Source organism: Melanotaenia boesemani, chromosome 20 (assembly GCF_017639745.1).
Source record: "Melanotaenia boesemani isolate fMelBoe1 chromosome 20, fMelBoe1.pri, whole genome shotgun sequence".
NCBI classification, from domain to species: domain Eukaryota; kingdom Metazoa; phylum Chordata; class Actinopteri; order Atheriniformes; family Melanotaeniidae; genus Melanotaenia; species Melanotaenia boesemani.
This window is the reverse complement of record NC_055701.1, coordinates 2062997-2076999: the sequence shown is the minus strand read 5'-3', so window position 1 is coordinate 2076999 and position 14003 is coordinate 2062997. Positions and strand designations below refer to the sequence as shown.

The window sequence follows — 14003 nt, the reverse complement described above, 5'->3', positions numbered from 1 at the left end:
GATCCCTGAGAATTATTGAAGTTTCTGTTACTTCAATAGGCACAAACATCATCAGATAAAGGAAAGAAATTATTTTGTTTCCTAAAAATTAAACCCCAAAAGCAACTCATGGTGAAAATATCAGTGGTCCTAACATGGAACCCTGAGGTACCCCATACATGAAATGGGGCCACAGAACATGATCTCCTGGTCTGATCCAAACCTGGTTTTATTATTTTTCCTCTTCAGAATAACACTGAACCCAGAAACCATCACTTTTTAATCAGCTTAATTCCTGGTTTATGTCAAAGGTCATTTTGTTTGTGGACTCCAGTTACATCCTGTTTTATTCTCTAAGCTAGTTGAAGCTAGTTCCTCAGTTGTCCTGGTTTTCCTCCTGGGTTCAGGTCCTGACACTCATCTGTCTCCGGGTTTTCTTTGTTTTTTCCTGGATGATGATTGCTGATAGTACTCTTGTTTTTGCCTGTGCAGGTTTAGATTTAATTGCTTCCAACTTTCCACCTTTAGCTTTGATTCCTCACCTCCCTGCCTATCACACACCAACCCAGCGAATTCAGCTTCATCAGAAGGAGGGTAGAAACGGTTGTTTCCCTCTGGTTTCACCTTGGTTTTTACTATTTTCCTTCATTTTAAACTTTTCTCTTGTTATGAGCCAAAGAAACGTGATGTTAATATCACACTGCATTGCCGTCTGGTATTGATCAGGTGGAGGAAAAGAAAACTTCAGGACGAAGATGGAGGGAAAGGATGCAACGCGCAGAACTTCTCAGCCATCATGTTTTCCTTCACTCCATCAGCCTCTTCCCTCGGAGCTCTGACGGAGTCTCACCTCATCATCGACAGAGCCTCAGAGTCTGGAGGTTTCCCTTCAGCTGCTGACTTTGCAGCCCAACCGGAGAAGATCATTCACCACTTTTTCCTCTGACATCCCTCCATACAGGAAGGGATGATCGATTCAGGAGAGCAAAGAAAACGAGGGTTATCTGGACTGAATGCTGAGAGTCAGAGGGGCTCTCACTTTTGAAGGTGGTTGAAGTCTTGCCAAGATATTTCATATTCATAGTTAAATATTCAGTGCACATGGTGGACAGGGGCAATTTCTGCAGTCAGCCCGCCATTCAGAAGTGAAAGGATGTGGCTGCTGGATGAAGGGAGCCAGAGAGATAGACATGCATGGGCTTCATGGTAGTCAGATGAGAGGCTGCCAGCTGCTGGTGGGTGACTGTTTGAGCGTAGCGCCTCAGGACATGCCCGCTGGAAGGCGATGCAATCCAATACCCCCACTTATGCCGGCCTTATATACATATGCCCCCTCTTATGCAGAGAAGGCCCATATCAGTTGCAGAACTTGCAGTGTTTTGGTCATTATGCCAAGTTGTTTGAGCGGGCGTGGTGCATGTCTGAGTGGGGAATGTGGACTTACTGGGCTATGACCACTGAGAAAAGCCTCCTTTGCATTAAACAAACTCACAGCTCCGCAAATGTGACGAGTGTCAGCAAAGCTGCTGCGTGAGCCAAGTTTTAAAAACTGAGTTTGATAAAGTTCACATTGAGGGTTCGTTTGATTAATTCAGATGATGATAAAACCAGAGACATCAGCTGGAAGACGAGCAACACACACACTGATTCCCACATTTAGTCTGACGTCTGTTTTACTAAAGGCAGTATAAACCTGAGGTATTTTCATGTTGTTTTATTATCGACTTCATTTTGCCTGTTGATATTTAGAAACTTTAAAATGTCAGGCTGTAACACATCCCAAATGAAGCTGGAACATGGCGCCAATTAGGACCAATTATAAGGTTAAATAATAAACAGCTGATCATAATTATGATTTGGCTCAAAATCAGCATTCATGAAAGTGCTCCTCAAAGTGAGATTGAAGGATTTCCATGTTTCTCCCTCTACAGTCAGAATTTCATTAAACCATTCAATCAGTCTGGAGGAATTTCAGTGGAAACTGGACACAGTGATGTGGTTCTGTCACCAGCTGACAGAACCCCTGCAACAAGGATTACTGTAGAAACCTTCACCAAGCTCTACACACAGCTGAGATTAAACTTCTCTGAGATAAAAATCAAGGTAAATATGGCAGCAGGATGATTCATCAGTGGCCACATATACATGAAAGTTTTAATTCCTCTTCAATTCAGAATAAAAATGAAATCCTCTTTAAAATGACCTTGTAAACAGCTAATTCCGAATCAAAATGGCCATTCTGGATTAAACTTAAATCCGAAGCAAGTGGCTGCTTTATTCTGATTTTAAATCTGAATGAAATAATTCCTTGTTTATGTAAATGTTCATTCCTCTTTAAATGAATTCCAGTCGTTCTGAGCATGGCCGTTCCCTTGTCCTGTCGCCATGACGATACAGTACGCTACCTCGCTCGTCCTCCTCAGCTGACCAGAGTGAAGCAGGATGCTGGTGTCGAGGTGCTGCTTCAAAACTAGAATCACAATCCAAGCAAAAATGGTTCTTATAATGTGGTCATACGATTTCCATGTAAACATTAAGAAAAATACTTTAAATTAGAAATATTTAATTCTAAATAATTAATTCAGAATTAAAAAAAAAAAATCAGCTGGACTCTAAAGAACCCAGATTTAGTTAAAATCTTTATTTTTTGGATTCACTAAAGAAGTTCAACTTTTTATGTTTTTCAATGAAAAAAATTATTTTTTAAATCGTATTTCTGCAGCACCTCCTTACGGAAATGCAGAGGTTAGGCTCCGCCTCCTGAAAGAGACAGTCTGCTCTGATTTGTCAGTTTGATGGTTTAAAAAAAATGGATCTGCTCATTAATTATTTCATGGTGAGCCAAAAAAAGAAAAAAAAAAAAAAAACACTACAACTTTAAGCTGTTTTTACAAACGACATTGAGCCTCTTTAAAGATCTGGACCAGCAGATCCAGAAGAACCAGTACAGGAAGTGACTCCGCTCCCCATCCAACCCCATCCAGACCCCCCAGCCCTCTCTTCCTGTGACTTCTCATCTAAATGATTACACTACACCTCCAACCCCAAACACAAACATATAAAAACTACAAACACACACACACACACACAGAGCTCAGAGGGGCTAATTAAGGCTTTAATATGCAAATGAACACTGCAGTAAATTACACAGCTGGCAAATATGCCTGTTTTTGCCTGAAAATATATCAGGAGAGCAGCAAAGAGTGTGTTGCTTGTTGTTGTGTTTGCAGAGAGACAGGGGATCACCCCCATGCCCCCACCACCCTCCCGCAGGGTTTGGTATCAATGTGATACCAAATAAATAAAGGACGAGTATCACTGATGTATCTACTTTTTCTAAGGATTGTATTAATGCAACAAGATTGATCTATTGAATTAATGTATCATTTTTTTAATGCATTACAGTTAGATTTTTTTTCATCTGGTGTCCAGAAACAAGGTTATTACTGCGACTATTTTATAAATTCAAACGTGCCATCTTCTCCGTGAGAGAAGTGGATACTGAGCATGTAGGTGTCCAATCATAGCGGTGAACCGAATCCACCAAAAACCACTTCATTCTTCTTATTTCTGAAGATTCTGACAGCTTTCCAGCCTTACATTTAGAAGATGAGCCATCTGATATATCACACAATTAACCACTCGGTCATTGCATCTGGCGTTCTGGTCCACAGTCCTTACCAGTCAACTATAATGGGATTTATTACCTCCGTCAAAACGGAGGTCATGTATTCAGAAGCGTTGCTTTGTCTGTCTGTCTGTTAGCAACATGACTTTTATCTACGATACAGGTCCAGATTTCCAGAGTTAATTATCAAGAAATCTCAGAAATAGAATAAGTGAATAGATTTTGGGGTGATCCGGATCACTGCCTGAATCCTGGAATTTTTCAAAATGATTCTTTGCTATGGGGAGATAAGGATAATTTTACCATTAAAGCTTCTAACTCTAATGCCCACAATCACTGGCTAAAAATGAGTGGCGTGGCAGATTAGCTTAGTTTAATTTGGTCACTTTAAAAATCAGGCAAAACACAAGTATTCAATGCTCTTTCCACATAATTAACAATCAACATGAAGAAATAAAGAAATAAATAAGCTAAGACTCAAGCTAATTAAACTCAACTAAAACTTCAGTTGAGCTAAAGAAAAGGATGCAGAAGCAGAGGACAGCTCATCTATGCAGCTGATTTATGGACAGAATATTTCCTAAACCTCCTTTTTATGGCTGAGTCCGAATCACCATGCAGAATGATTCTGACCAGTACTGTATCAGAACAGTATCTGTTCAGTCTCCAAACCCCATGTCAGTTTTTATGTTAGCATGCCTGACTGAAACCATCATCCTCCACTGGCTTCCCTGCTGCCTCGGCCATCTAAGCTGTATCGTATGCTCGGTTCCGGCAGGTGATGGGCCGATCCAGAAGCAGTGTGAACTCTGGTCCCTGCAGCTGCTCAGGGCTCTGTTCTACCTGGCTGCTGTCATCCAGCTGCTTTTCCCTGGCGCAGTGGTGTCATCATGATGCAAGCCGAAACCTGAGTACCGACTACATGCATGGTCAGGCCGTCCTGTCACCCAGCCACCCTGCTGGGACTGACCGTGACAGGAAGGGTGCCCAGAATCCCCCCCGTCATTCACAGACAGTCAGGTACACAAAGCTGAGAGCAGCCGGGTCATGTGACCGCCACGTTCAAATATCACAAACTGACCTGAGAGATGAATGCTAACCAACTGAGCTGATCACAGCCTCTGAAGTTAAACTGAATCATCCCACATGGTTTGTAACACCAGGAGTACAACAAATAAAAAATAATAATAAAAAAAAAAAAAAAACACCATGCCATGCCATACCATATCATACCATACCATACCATACCATACCATCCCATACCATACCATACCATACCATAATATTTCATACCATACCATACCATACCATACCATACCATAATATTTCATACCATACCATACCATATCATACCATACCATACCATAATCTTTCATACCATACCATACCATACCATACCATACAATACCATATCATACCATACCATAATATTTCATACCATACCATACCATATCATACCATACCATAATATTTCATACCATACCATTCCATACCATAATATTTCATACCATACCATACCATAATATTTCATACCATATCATACCATAATAGTTCATACCATAGCATACCATAATATTTCATACCATATCATACCATACCATACCATAATATTTCATACCATACCATACCATACCATAATATTTCATACCATACCATACCATACCATACCATACCATACCATACCATAATATTTCATACCATACCATACCATAATATTTCATACCATATCATACCATAATATTTCATACCATACCATACCATACCATAATATTTCATACCATACCATACCACAATATTTCATATCATATCATACCATACCATACCATAGCATACCATACCATACCATAATATTTCATACCATACCATTCCATACCATAATATTTCATACCATACCATACCATAATATTTCATACCATACCATACCATACCATACCATACCATAATATTTCATACCATACCATACCATACCATACCATACCATACCATAATATTTCATACCATACCATACCATACCATACCATAATATTTCATACCATACCATACCATATCATACCATACCATACCATACCATACCATACCATACCATACCATACCATACCATAATATTTCATACCATACCATACCATATCATACCATACCATACCATACCATACCATACCATACCATACCATACCATACCATAATATTTCATACCATACCATACCATAATATTTCATACCATACCATACCATACCATACCATAATATTTCATACCATACCATACCATATCATACCATACCATACCATAATATTTCATACCATACCATACCATACCATACAATACCATATCATACCATACCATAATATTTCATACCATACCATACCATATCATACCATACCATAATATTTCATACCATACCATTCCATACCATAATATTTCATACCATACCATACCATAATATTTCATACCATATCATACCATAATAGTTCATACCATAGCATACCATAGCATACCATAATATTTCATACCATATCATACCATACCATACCATACCATACCATACCATACCATAATATTTCATACCATACCATACCATACCATAATATTTCATACCATACCATACCATACCATACCATACCATACCATACCATACCATACCATAATATTTCATACCATACCATACCATAATATTTCATACCATATCATACCATAATATTTCATATCATACCATACCATACCATAATATTTCATACCATACCATACCACAATATTTCATATCATATCATACCATACCATACCATACCATAGCATACCATACCATACCATAATATTTCATACCATACCATACCATACCATACCATACCATACCATACCATACCATACCATACCATACCATAATATTTCATACCAAACCATACCATAATATTTCATACCATACCATACTATACCATACTATACTATACCATACCATAATATTTCATACCATAATCATACCATAATATTTCATACCATACCATACCATAATATTTCATACCATATCATACCATGCCATGCCATAATATTTCATACCATATCATACCATACATACCATATTTCATACCATACCATAATATTTCATACCATATCATACCATACATACCATAATATTTCATACATATCATACCATAATATTTCATACCATACCATACCATACCATACCATAATATTCCATACCATACCATACCATAATATTTCATACCATATCATACCATAATATTTCATACCGTATCATACCATACATACCATAATATTTCATACCATACCATACCATACCATACCATAATATTTGATACCATATCATACCATACATACCATAATATTTCATACATATCATACCATAATATTTCATACCATACCATACCATACCATACCATAATATTCCATACCATACCATACCATAATATTTCATACCATATCATACCATAATATTTCATACCGTATCATACCATACATACCATAATATTTCATACCATACCATACCATACCATACCATAATATTTGATACCATATCATACCATACATACCATAATATTTCATACCATACCATAATATTTCATACCATACCATACCATACCATACCATACCATACCATACCATAATATTTCATACCATACCATACCATATCATACCATAGCATACCATAATATTTTATAACACACCGTACTATACCATGCCATTTAAAGAAATACCAAATAAAGAAGCTAAGTCTCTCTGAGGTTGAAACCCAAAGAATAAAAATGTGTTTTGACTGCAGTTTTTCTGGGACAAGATGACAAAAGATGAACACAAAGACTCATCATCCCATCCCACTATCCCACTCAGTGAATATTTATGTGCTATCAAATTTAAACATTTGTATCTCTGGTTTTCTATGGTCTATCAACAACAGGGTTTAAGGAGGGTTTAAAACCTGAACTTTCGAGTGAAGTTGACTGCAGTTCTTAGGTGGCCAAGCTTTGTTGTTATGTCACTTTAAAAACAGAAAGTGATCTTATCATGCTGGCGTGATCATACCCCTAAAGCCACCTTTATGCTGTGGAAGACAGACATGGAACATTTCATCCATCGCCTGCTTCCTTGACATACATAATTTTTCATTTTTTGGGGCAATGGCGGATGCTTTCCCTGATGGAGCAAACAGTTTAATACCCCTGGGAACCATGGGGGCAGTGTTGAGCAGTATAGCTGCCACAGAAGGAACAAAGAAGAAGAAACCGCAACTTTTTATGTCTCTCTCTGAAAATGTACATTGTCATGATCTCTTCCACCACCATGTTTACTATTTATGAAAACTGATGTTGGCACTTAAAGATGAAGACTGGCCTCTGCTGGATGTATTACTTAGCAACCATGCCAACGTAAGGGACACATAAAAGTATGAGGGCAATGAAGTTTACAACGGACGCAGCTAGGAGCATAAATGCCCTTTAGGTGTTAAGAAGATTGATGAATGAGGGCCACTGTTGCTACTCTGAGGGCCGTTGTCGATGAGTGGAGCCTTGGAGGTAAATTCACAGCTAATCAACTGGTTAGGTGATGCTTCCAATCCCCATTACTGATAACTGCCTGATGCAAACCATACCTTCCCTTGAGGACAATGAAGATGCCATCAACTTTGAACCAATGAAATGAGGGCTCAGTCTCCTTCCTGTTGCCTCTGCTTCCTGAAACACCCTCAGCAATCGCCCCTCAGCTCTAACAGCTGCACCTTGCTGACATTCAGGAGAGGACACTCTCCATCGTTATCTGGATCTCCTCTGCTGAAGAGCGGCTGATGGGAAGCCGGCGTCCGACAAATCCAAAGCCAAATATTTAAGCATCAAACAGACAAACATGAGGTGCGGCTCCGCCGTCCGACCGGTGACGAGGAGCTCGTTGGGCTGAGCGACTGCGCTTCATTAGCTGCGCCCCTGATAAGGATGTATAAACAGCTCCCTCATGCAGTGGCTACAGAGGGAAGCTGCCCCTCAGAAAAGGAGCCTCTCCACCCGGACCAGGCTGCATGAATATTTTAAATGGGTAAATAATTAATAATTAACAGCAAACAGGCCACTGATCAAATGCCGCCGTGTGGCAACAGACATGAAAAATCCAGCTCTTGTAAACAAAGACGAGAGGACCCAGATTTCCTCCCCTTCTTCCACCTTCTCTTGTCTCCTCCTAAATATGCGCATCCTCAATAGCCCCCCCGCGTCCCTGTAAAACCACACATGTACCGACACACAGCGACCCCCTCCATCCCTCACACACTTATTTCCAGGTATTCCTCTGCGACCTGGGGAATGTGACTGAGCGGGAACACTTGATCTGGCCACCCGCTGCTTTCTGATGGAAAGATTTGCTTTTTAATACAATCATCACTCCTCCCACCTGGATATGCCACGCCAAGACAAATCCCATCTGTCACAGCTTAAAAATTCCCTTTTTACAATTCCCTTAAAACTCCCGGCCACACTAACTCCCAACAACGGTGGAAATGCTAATCACATCCCTCTGCAGCTCAGGGGAGCACGAAGACAGAAACACTGATGTGCACATGCAGAAAAAACTGAAGAAGATGAAGATGAAGAAATCCCAGCTTTAATGACACACAAGCATGGTGGCTCTTCAAAGCCACTCCTCCAGAATCTGGCACATCTTTGTGCCTGACTTTAGCCAGAGGAGACATTTCATAAAAATCAGGCTTAATCGTGTAAACAACATGCAGACAAACAAACAAACAAACAAAAAAACACTGCAAAGAAAAATAAAACAAGTCTGGAAGCTGTGCACGGATCGCCTTCAGAGTTCACTTAAAAGCAAGCATCCCCTTCCTCAGAGATTTTAATTATTGTTTTAATATGCAAATAAGTTAGCAGAGATAAAATCATGACAAACAGATGGCAAGTGTGGGTAATTATTCTGAGAATCCAGCAGGGGCATGTATTAAAGTTATGGCATCGTTTTCCTCGGGCCTCTGCAGCCATCAGAGGTGGAAACAGAAAAACACGACATCACTGATGAACTGTGATGTCGTGGAAGAAGTGTTTACATCCAACAAGCACATTCAGTCATTTCACACAAACATCCATAATTTATGATTCACATTTTTATACTAAACCTATAACTGAAACTCTCAGTTTTTACCACTTTGGACCCCATTTTCCTCCAGAACTGCCTTAATCCTGGTGTGATAGATGAAGCAGGTGGTGGAAACCTTCCTCAGAGGTTTTCTCCATATTGACATGACAGCATCACACAGTTGCTGCAGGTTTGTCGGCTGCATCCATGATGAGAATCTCCCGTTCCACCACATCCCAAAGCTGCTCTACTGGACTGAGATCTGGTGGCTGTGGAGGCCGTTGGAGTCCAGTGAACTCATCGTCATGTTCTAGAAAGCAGGTGGAGATGATCTGAGCTTTGTGACATGGTGCATTATCCTGCTGGAAGTAGCATCAGAAGATGCTCCACTGTGGTCATAAAGGGATGGACATGGTCAGCAACAATACTCAGCCTGAAGGGGAAGGAGATCCGTTGATCCAAGGCAGGATGGATCCATGTTTTCATGTTTCCACCTAATTATGAGTCTAGTGTCTAAATGTGGAGCTGACATGGAGACTCATCAGCTTCTCTTGTCCAGTGTTGGTGAGTGTGTGTGAATTGTAGCCTCAGTTTCCTGTTCTTAGTTGGCAGGAGGCACCCGGTGTGTCTTCTGCTGCATCCTGGTCCAGACAACTGCTGCTCTGGATATTTTCTCTTCTTCAGACCATCTCTGGAAACACTAGAGATGGTTGTGGGTAAAAATTCCAGTAAATACTCAGACCAACAACCATGCCACGTTCAAAGTCTCTTAAATCCCCTTTCTTACTCATTCTGTTTGAACTTCAGCAAGTCGTCTTCACCACCTCTACATGATAGATGCTGCCATGTGATTGGCTGGTTGGATGTTTGTGTTAACAGGAAGTTGCACAGGTGGAGCTGAGAATGTGGGCGGTGGGGTGTTCCGACTCTTTGAAAGTTTTGGAAAATGCAATAACACAAAATGATGAATGAATCTTACATCATCAGAATCAAAAAAGTGACCTCAGTTTCACATGAAGATTATATTTCCTTGTTATGTCAGATTCAGTCATTGTCTGAGCTCAGTGAACGTTTGCAGTAAGCAGAAGTCCAGCTTCAAATCGGAGACATTTCAGTTTAACATAACTGGATTACTTCACCACTGATGACCCAACCATGATATGCTCAGCCTTTATGTGTCATGTGTGCAGGATCAACAGCGCCACCTACCTGCTCCTGTGGAGGCACTGCATCCACATCCAGAGTGGCCAGAGAGCGGTTGATCCTCAGGGCCAGGCTGAGGGCCATCAGGCCTCCAAGTCTCACCTGGTTCTGACGGAGGTCTAGTTTCTGTAGGTGACGGCTCTCAGCGAGGATCTCAGCTAGCGCCACAGCACCTTCACCAGAGGAGACGTGTGTTAGGACGCTATGCTCACCGTACAAACTCATTTTATCTCCCCAGGTCTGAACACCACCAAGTAACAGCAAATATTTTTACTGGAGTTACATTTAATCTTCCACATTAAACTTGTTGATTTAATCCCGGGGTCCAGTCTTCTTGGTTTTACACCATCAATTAAAAAGACTGACTTACCACAGATCATTTTTTTGGGGCCACAATTACAAAAGAAAAAAACGTTTGCCCTCACCTAAAGAACACCATACCCACAGTGAAGCACGGTGGTGGCAACATTATGCTGTGGGGTTGCTTTTCTTTTGCTGGAACTGGAACTTTGGTCACTTTAAACCAAAAACCTTCAGCTGTCTGCTGGTAGAAAGCTAAGCTGAAAAGGTAATTCACTGTCACAGTTTCTTCATTCAGACAAAGGTTAAGGTTTTAACATGTTTTAACTGGTGTCTGCAGTCTTCCTCAGAAACGACATCCAACCGCTATGATGTGTCACATAGCAGCTGTTATTTCTAGGCACACCGCTCAATGGTCTCTGGAGGAGAATGCCCCAGGTGTGTTAGAAGATGAAGGCACCCTCATCCCGGATGGTAGTGTCCCTGGCTCACGTTCTGATTTCTATGGCCTCCTTAGAGGAATTTCACCTTTCAACACCTTGATGATTACAAAAGAACGGCTTCACCAGAAGCAACCCAGGCAGAGTCTAGAACCTAAATCCAAAAGATTTGTTGACCTAAATAAGAAAGCGTGCTAAATCTGAAAGATTTAGATTGAGTTTGTGAGGAAGACTGGGAAACAGTTCTAGTCATGGCATTCCATGCATTAATTAAAATAACAAAGTTAAAGGGATTAAATCAACAAAGTTTTAGTAATTTATAAATTATATATATATATATCTAGCACATTTGTTTGTTTTCCAGTTCACTCTTTTGTGATCATTAACATCATAAAAAGCTGGAATTCTGACATAAGTGTGAAGAGTTTTTTAATCCACTCTAAGTGTGTTAGAAAAAGAAATCCACCATCAGCAGATGAAAAACATTCCAGGCAGACATTAAAATAATGGAAATGATGGAAACTTGTTGAATGAATAGCTGAAATAAATCCGGTTCTGTTGTACCTTCACAGGTGATGCTGATTCGGGTCAGGCCGAGCTGAAGCACCGAGCTGTTCACCATCAGCGGTTCCCGGATCACCTGGATCCCCTCGTTCCCCAGGAGGTTTTCCCCCAGGTCCAGGACTTGCAGGACCTTCAGAACTGGCTGCAGAACAGGATTGATAAGGTCAGCCAGATTCAGACCGAATCAAGGCTGAAGGAGATCTGTGTGAGCCTGCAGTGACTCAGGTTTAATCATCTCCACTGAACAGATCATTTCTCCTTCTCAGAGTGTTTCCTCATACGTGAAACACTCACAACTTCTGTTTTCTCCCTCCTGAGCCACATTAGCATTAAAGGTTGATTAGCTGATACATGAAGTCAGGGGGTGTCTGGGGCACGGGGGGCCCACATCCCCCGCCAACTCCTGCCCTCGCCACCCTTGACTCCTCTGGTCACTGCTCTGCATAGATGGAGCACGGGGGCGGAAAGGAGCCAAGGCAACTGATAGACCTGCAAAGCATCTTCTTCTTCTTCATTTGCACCACTGTGACAACAAACACAGTTGAGAACCTCCCCCTCCCCTTGTTCTCCAGCACACAGACATGCTGCCACATCCAAGGCATGGCGAAAAGCCTCTGCAGCAACGATAGGAGGAGGAAGAGCATCCTGGATGGATATGCACGAGGGATAATAGCAGACAATTAAAGAGGCGACTGCATGGTTGAGAGTGTGTGAGAGTCAAGCATGGTTGAGAGCTGTCAAACGTAAACCACAGGGGGGTTGGGGGGAAACGTCGGAGGAGAAGGAGGGAGTGAAAGCACCAAAAACACCGTATGTTTTCACATAGGACTTCAAAGAAAAAAACAGGAAAACAACAACAACTCTGAACACCAACACAAGGAAAACGTGGACATGACCTCCTAAGCTCCGACATAAAGACAGGATTATTTCTATAGAAGGCAACAAGTCATCAGGAGAGAGGAAGAAAGGTTAATAAATGCCCTCCTCTTCATCATATTTGACATGACCAGCTATGCCTCTAATTATCATCATTAAGGCCTGCAAGGACGTCTACTTATCTCTGTACCCATCAGGCCACATCTATTATTAAATCACACTGTTCCTTCTTTTGGTAACACTGCAGAGACACAAGAAGTGTGTGAGCACAGGAGGCAGGCCTAATTTCTAGCCTTCCACAATGGACACACACGACAGGAAAGTGTAGTTTATGCTGCTCATCAGGAGGCAGAAATGGATGTTATTAGAAGGAGGAGGCGTGAGGAGGGACAGGGTATTTTCAGAGGGAAAATCTCTGGATAAGAACCGTCTCCTCAAACCAAAGAAAAAAGCAGGTATCAGTTCATGTCTGCGAGTCTTCTCAGTTTTCCAAATGTTTCCCAAAAGCGGCCACTTCTCTGGACTCGAAGGCATCTGGAATGAACCATCACACAGTGAAAACCTGGAGTGTAGTCACACCAGGCAGCATTCCAGATCTTTGTTAGAAGAAATGGAGCAAAAGCAAAAAGAAGCATCCAGAGTCCAAAAGTCCAGATCTGAGGGTATGGGGTTGGATTGGGGTTGTCTGAGCGTATGGGGTTGGATCCGGGTTCTGTGATGATATGGGGTTGGATAAGGATTCTATGATGGTATGGGGTTGGATCAGGTTCTGTGAGGGTATGGGGTTGGATCGGGGTTCTGTGAGGGTATGGGGTTGGATCAGGGTTCTGTGAGGGTATGGGTTGGATTGGGGTTCTCTGAGCGTATGGGGTTGGATAAGGGTTCTGTGATGGTATAGGGTTGGATTAGGGTTCTGTGAGGGAATGGGGTTGGA

At 41.3% G+C, this 14003-nt stretch overlaps 1 protein-coding gene across 1 annotated transcript in view; it reads right to left on the bottom strand.

Annotated features, from left to right (window-relative positions):
• Positions 1 to 14003, bottom strand: part of si:dkey-288a3.2 (protein phosphatase 1 regulatory subunit 37) — a 69369-nt gene that overhangs the window by 26903 nt on the left and 28463 nt on the right. The window contains exons 9-10 of the mRNA XM_041971164.1: positions 12194 to 12335; positions 10896 to 11062 (exon numbers count right to left, since the gene is read on the bottom strand). Coding sequence (XP_041827098.1) covers positions 10896 to 11062; positions 12194 to 12335 — 309 coding nt within the window. The remainder of the gene's footprint in view (positions 1 to 10895; positions 11063 to 12193; positions 12336 to 14003) is intronic.